Genomic DNA, 7,285 nt, shown 5'->3' with positions numbered 1-7,285 from the left:
TATACTAATGTTTTAGTTATTATATTGTTATTATTTATATATATATATATATAATGAATTTTATAAATATAAATTATTTAAAAAATTATTAGAGGCTTTTTTAAATATATATATATATATATTTATTATTATTAATATTAATTTAAAATAAAATTATAATATGAGATTTATATTTAATTTATATTTATAACTATTCCAATATAAAATTTTATTAAAATAAATATATTATGATGCAATTTTTGGTTTTTCTCAATAATTTTAGTACTTGGATTGAATATTATCATAAGTAAATAAAATATAATAATATATTTTTAAGTATGATATTTAATTTATTAAAAATATATAGTACAAAGTGATTAACTTAAGTTTAAAGGATTTAAGCATTTAAATTAATATACATTTATTATTGGGTCTTTTCCATCAGTATGATAGAAATGTTATAATGTCTTGTCCTATCATATTTCATCCTGCACTTCAAGTTAGAGATGTGTAACCTAACATAATATAATGTAACATAAAATTAAAATTAAAACATGGTAGAGATGTATAGCTTAATTCGGTCAAAATAAAATTAAAAGAACACTATAAAAATTAAGTAATAAAAAAGATCCACGGTACTCATGTGGAATATAACCTATTTAAGGGGGGAATTAAACTAGACTAGATCCATCTTAGTTTGATGTTATATTTAGATACATAATTAGGTGTAGAAAATGAAATGATGGTGTTGAATCCAATAGCCTAAAAAGGCAAAAAAAAATTATGGATATGCACATGTAGAGGTTAAAAAAAATATGGATATGCTCACACAAAGCATTTGTATGGATATGTTTGGTGACCCTATCTTTTTGTATGCTTTGTTTCTATAGTTGAATACATAATGTGTATATATGTCTATAAGTTTCAGATCTTTGTGTTATCTATGTCTTTTTCTATGCTTTGTTTTTATAGTTAAATGGATGAATACATAATGTATATATATACATATAAGTTTTAGAGATTTTCATTTCATTTTTTGGTCAGGACCCTACACCTTACCTTAAAATCTATAACTTAGTTTGCCATAACAACACTATTTATGTGGTAGATCTTAGGGTTTAGAGCTACAACCTCAAGGTTCTTAGATGGATTCATTATTTTAAGATTTGTAGGGTCCTCAGCACGAGATCAGTCCCTAGAGTTTGAATTGTTGTATGGTTGGTGTTTCACTCAAAATGATTCAAATGTTTTTAATAATTCACTGGAAAGATTACTATTATGGGAAGAGAATAATATATAATTTGTGAGAGTGGATTTATGCTATTGTGTATCTTGTCCATGAGAATATAATATCTTTAATATACTCTCTTAATTTATGTGTAATAATCATTCTATAGAGCCATCTAGGATGGTAAGTTTAAAAATGAATAAGCTTAACTATGAAAGTCAGCTAGGGTGAGGAGAAGAGGTGGGGAAACATTAGGTAAAATGTAATTATTATATTTTATCTAATATTTTTGTCAACCTCCGTCTTTTTACTAGGTTATATTGAGTAAAATATAATTTTTTTTTACCAAGTATTTCCCCTCAATTGGTCCACGTCTTATTATAATTTTTCATTATACTTGAAGTTTAAAAGTAAACAAACTCAACTATAAAATATTAGCATAGGTTGGGGAATTATGTAAAATATTAGGTGAAATATAATAATATTACATTTTAATTAGTATTCCCCCAGTGGTGGCCACTTTTTATTATGGTGGCAATAATTATTTGGTATTATGCAAGATTCCCCTTACTCGATATGCTTTTTATCAAAAAATTTTGAGGTTCATAAGTAAACTTAACTCCTATATAAATATTTGATCCCAATATGATAGAGATATTGTAATCTCTAACATTTTGACTCGGTAAAAATAAAAGAAATAAAATACAAAAACATAAAATTAATAATTATAATTATAATCAATAACTAAATCAGTCTACATCTATCTTAATTCCCAATCTACCATCTATCTTAATTTGGAATCTACCAAGAGCAAAGAGATCAAATTTTTTGAGATACAAACTTCTTTTAAAGTAAAAAAAAATTGATCCCTCTAGATACCACCACATAGATCCAAAGTTAAATAAATCTAAACTGGTTTATAAATATGTATTATAAATTTAAATTTCTTTACTTTTTTAATTAAAGTAGTAAAACAGTAGTAATGCCTAATAATTTTGATAAGAATGTTTACAAACAAAATTTGATGAATAAATTATCCATAACAAACTCATTTGTTTTTATAAAAACCAACTTACTATTAAATATGATTAAAAAATTCTAATTACCAATAACACTTTTTATTAAATACACAAAAATCAATAAAATTATCAAATTAATAAATAATTTCCTTTTGAAATTTCAAACAAAACTCATTTGTTTTTATCAAAAACCAACTTACTATTAAATATGATTAAAAGGTTCTAATTACCAATAACAATTTTTATTAAATACACAAAAATCAATAAGATCATCAAATTAATAAATAATTTCCTTTTGAAATTTCAACCCTCATATGGCTTCGTAATAATGTATATGCTTTGATGAAAACAGATTGCATATATGTATTCTTTAATAAAAACCTTCTGATCTATCCTACTATTTAGCATAGGATTAATGTCCTGCACATATTTTAGTGCCTATATAATCAGCAGTTAAAGTGAAAGAGAAAGTTATTGCAGCTAATGAGTAGTGTACTGGATGACTATATAATGAGCAGCAGTTAGAGCGAGAGTCCTTGCAGCATTGGCATCTTGCAGTACAGTTGCATTTGATTTTGTTATTTTTATTTGATGGTAGATTTTGGATAATTTCTAAATTCGATGGACAGAAATGAAGTTGAAGTTAAGGTTTGATTTAGTTTTTGTTACAAGTTTTTAAAAATATTTTATTATTTGCAATCAAGTTATACTCAGATTGAAAACACGTTATAAATTTTTTTTCCTGAAAAACAATCTATTTAAGATGATTAAACAAATAAAATGTTTTAAATAAAGATAGTGAAAAGATATGATTTAATAGGAAGAAAACAAGTGAAACTATTGCAAATCGATTCCAAATACTAAAATTCCAAAGACAAGAAAATCAAAAAAATTTAATAATAAAATTTGTTTGTATATTACTTGTATCCTCCTACTTCAAAAAATACTACTACAAAACAAAATTCAAATACTACTATAGAACAAAATTCCAAATCAGATAAGAACCAAAGAACGAAAAGTTTGACCACTCTGATGAAATACAAAAATATGAAATAATTTGAACTCTTAACTCCTTGAAAAACAAACAGCCTAAAAAAAGCTTGTACCATTATTAGAATGATTTCATGTTTTTTCAGAGACTTTGGAGCATTTTGAGGGTCTCATCTATGTGTTTTTCTGGCTGGAACTGGTTATTGTAAACAAGTTGAACAACTCCTTTTTTGTCAATAACGTACGTCTCCCTTCCTGGCAGCGATCCAAAGAAGTCCCCAGGGACGCCCCACTCTTTTCGTATTTTGTTTCCTTCGTCGCTCAGCAATGTGAAGGGCAATCTGTATTTCTTCGCAAATGCCTGCACAGACATTTCAGCAGCTATAAGTTTTAACTGCACTTCATTAGGCTTAGTGCAAATTCTGAAATATTTACAATTCTATTTTGAATGTTATTGGCCTTAGTGCAAAGTCAGGAATTTTTTGAAAATTTAATGGATATTATTAAAATTAATAATTTGAGCATTTGATTTTGCTCAAATCTATCAAATTTCAAAAATATTTTAAAATTTATTATCAAATTATATTTAAATCATTAAAATTTAATATTTATTTTCAAATACAATGAACTATTTGACTTCACTCATTTCTATTAAACTACTTTTTGAGAGTCCAGATTGCTTAATAGAGAATAGTTTTGAATAATAAATTGAAGCTAACATAAACATTTTTGGGCAAGAAGCAAGGTGATCTGCTGTATACGTCCAAAATATTTTGTTACATAATAAAAGAATATAAACTGTGATTATGGAGAATTTATGATGAAATTAGTATGTTTTAGATATTTTTTATTTTTTTATTTAAAATTACATGAAATTGGTATATTTTTTTCAAGGTGAGAAAATTTATCAAACTGTCAAATTAGTAGTGATGACAGTTATTTCTGGCGGCAATGGGTAAATGCATGCTGACTCATCACCTTTATTCAAGGAAAACCATGTCACCTTGAATAACTGGCTGGTGGTCCTTAAGGGGGTAGGCTTTCACTCCTACCAGATGGGCTCTTAGGCCATTAACGTGTTTCCTTACATAGAAGAAGACAGGACTAGCTCTTAGCCAAACATAAACAATTTTAAAGTATACTCAAAACCCAATTAAAAAAAAATTGTTGAATAAAAAAACTATCTATCCCATATAATTATATTCTTAATTAAAAATTGCTATATTTATAATTTCACTTATTAACTCTTTCTATATAAATAATTTAAATTAAAAATAATTAATCTACTTATTAAATACAAAAATAATTTATTTAATTATAATTATAGAATGTTGTATGCCTTATACTTTGTTGTATTTCTTTTTTTTTTTTCTATCTATAGTTCTTGATTGAAAATTATTTCTCAACAATATCCACACACTATCAGCCACACACAGAGTGGGAAAGACTGTTTTCATAGTTTCATCCATTTCTCAGGAATGTCAGGAATGTACATTGTAATTATGTACAGCCTTCTTGTTATTTATGCACACACTATCCACACACACAGTGGGAAAGACTATTTTCATAGTTTCTACCCATTTCTCAGGAATGTGCATTGTAATTATGTACAGCCTTCTTGTTATTTTTTAATTCAAACGCCATACAGATAAGGATAATTTCCCAGATAAGGAATTAGTTTAACCCATTATTTAAAGTAGGAAAGACTGTTTTCATAGTTTCACTCATTTCTCAGGAATGTGCATTGTAATTATGTATAGCCTTCTTGTTATTTTTTTTTTACTTCAAACACCATACATATAAGGATAGTTTAACCCATTATTTAAAAAAATTAAATGTTATTAAATTATCAAGAAATACCTTGATAGCTTCAGCAATCTTTCAGGAATGTGCATTGTATTTACCCATTTCTCAGGGATATGCAATGTATTGAAGTATGGAATTGAAAAAATCATTTTTATAATGAAGTGTGGAATTATATAATTTTCTAAGTCCAAATTAAATCAATATTGCTTCTATCTACATTAATCTCAATATCTTAGATGCCAATTTTAGAAATTATACTAAATTTATATTAATCTAAATAACATACCTTATGAGATTCAGGACCATCTGCACTGATTCCAACCACTTCAGCGCCAGCCTTTTTGAATTTCTCATAGGAATCTCTGAAAGCACAGGCCTACACAGGAGGCCTTACAAGTTTCAGCCTGCATTTTAAAAAGGAATTTGATATTTGGAAAAGTGTCAAGGAATGGGCATCTCACCTCCTTAGTGCAGCCAGGGCTCTCATCTGCAGGGTAAAAGTAAAGCACCACTGGTTTCCCCTTGAATTTTGACAAACTCACCATTCGACCATCCTGGTCTTTTAAGTTGAAATTGGGTGGCACCGATCCTTCGGAAACCTGAACCAGGCTTGATTATTAATATTCAAAGGTGTGTGAAAAAAAAGTGTACATTAATCCATATAATTTGAGTTTGAATAAGGTTCAAAAAATTGTCTTTCCTATCCAAACTCAATGCCTACAAATTAACCTGTTAAGATCTTATATGACAATAATGTGTGATGTTGCAACTAACATATTAAACTCTTAAAAGGCTGGACTATATTGTGAGCTGGGAAACTATCCGTACTTTCACTCTCCCTTTCTGACACTCCCTTTTTCACTATATTTGCCTGTAAATGAGATTCAATATATTCCCCTTTTGGAATCCAATGTCTAAAATGTTACATTGAAATGAATATATAACGGTTAACCGGAATCTTAAAATGTTACATTAAAATGCATATATAATGGTTAATCAGAATCTTAATACATTAGTAAATTGACTCTATCATTTGAGATTTTTGAAACTTAATTTATATATTACTAATTTATGTTATCGATTTTATAGAAGTAAATATTAAGCATTATGTAATAAGTCAATCATTTATATATTGTTTTTTATTTTTCATTAAATAAAAGTAATGTGATATTAAATAACCAAAAAAAACTGATCTGCTTAATATTTACCATCTCACTAATACATTCACACAAATAACTTAAAAAAAAATCTCCAAACTAATTGATGGTGGTGGAAATTTCCTACCTTGGCCACAGCTATCATTCTCCGTGTCTGAAATGTCCTGGCAGGCATGGACCGAGTTATTGAGGTTGAGATTTTGGTTCCAAACAACTGGGAATCTCCCGCTGAGACAATTTTGACAGAGGGTGAATCCATTGTGCCAGGCTTACAATAAGGATTCGAAATGGCATTCACAGAGAAGAACGGCTTCGCCACTGAGACTGATGTCAAAGCCATTGCAGAGAATCTGGAAAACAAAAGCCAAGTGCGGCCTGGTATGAAAACAGTGAGTGGAATATCCACCAAAGTATATTTGAGGACACAAATTCAAGAAGGAACCGCCGCTGTCCGTGAAGATGGATAGATGATGGGAAAGGCGTGGCAGCTCCGTAGCCTCAAAAGTGACCTGTCATTAGAAGTAACAGCGGGGAAGAAATTATACTTAAATTTTCAATTTTCATTTTGTTTTTATTTAAATGTTGTCCTTTTTATTTTTGTTGGTTGCAGTGCCGGTGGAGATAAATATCAGCAAATATGGCGGGGGATTCGGGTGTCTGGCAATGTCGTGTCGGCAGGGGATTGAAAGTTTATGGGTAGCGCGGTTTGGAAGACTGATGAGCTTGATTCCCTGCACTTTACCATAATCATTTTCAGTTTCTACTTTAGCGTACTAAAATACATATAGTTGGTTTAATTTTACAAATTTATTTTTAAATAAAGTTTTTCAATTTAGAATCAACCAGTGTGATTCATCATCAGGACCAGATTCATTTAAATTTATTTTTTTGAATTTAAATTTTAGTTAGTTTTGATATACTTAGAAAAAGCTAATTTAAATTTTAATTAGCGATTAAACATGCACTTCATAATATTTATCCTCATATTTCTCATATAAAAATATAAAAATAAAGTAATGTGTACGAATTTGAATCTTAGTAGATATATTTATTTTATAGCCAAATTATAGCCCAATTAAAATGTAGTTTTTAATTTTTAATATATA

General features: G+C 28.1%; 1 protein-coding gene across 1 annotated transcript; it reads right to left on the bottom strand.

Annotated features, from left to right (window-relative positions):
* Positions 1–3,259: 3,259 nt before the first annotated feature.
* Positions 3,260–6,627, bottom strand: PRXQ (Thioredoxin superfamily protein). Its single transcript, XM_089419754.1, has 4 exons — positions 6,307–6,627; positions 5,484–5,621; positions 5,309–5,398; positions 3,260–3,577 (listed from the first exon to the last, which is right to left on the bottom strand). Exons 1-4 carry the CDS (start codon positions 6,517–6,519, stop codon positions 3,359–3,361), a joined length of 660 nt encoding a protein of 219 aa, XP_089275880.1. The 5' UTR covers positions 6,520–6,627; the 3' UTR covers positions 3,260–3,358.
* Between the last annotated feature and the right edge of the window lie 658 nt (positions 6,628–7,285).

This window comes from Pinus tabuliformis, chromosome 4_1 (genome assembly GCF_031772625.1).
Source record: "Pinus tabuliformis cultivar Carrire ecotype Pingquan chromosome 4_1, CPIR1, whole genome shotgun sequence".
NCBI classification, from domain to species: domain Eukaryota; kingdom Viridiplantae; phylum Streptophyta; class Pinopsida; order Pinales; family Pinaceae; genus Pinus; species Pinus tabuliformis.
Note: the sequence above shows the minus strand (reverse complement) of the source record. Positions and strands in the feature narration are given on the sequence as shown.

What these genes read in the sequence shown, in the direction of transcription:
- PRXQ (XM_089419754.1), bottom strand. Translation starts at nt 6,519, where the DNA reads ATGGCTTTGACATCAGTCTCAGTGGCGAAGCCGTTCTTCTCTGTGAAT. An exon ending in GAATGATAGCTGTGGCCAAG is followed by an intron (nt 5,622 to 6,306) that starts GTAGGAAATTTC and finishes AGCCTGGTTCAG; the next exon opens with GTTTCCGAAGGATCGGTGCC. An exon ending in GCCCTGGCTGCACTAAGGAG is followed by an intron (nt 5,399 to 5,483) that starts GTGAGATGCCCA and finishes CCTCCTGTGTAG; the next exon opens with GCCTGTGCTTTCAGAGATTC.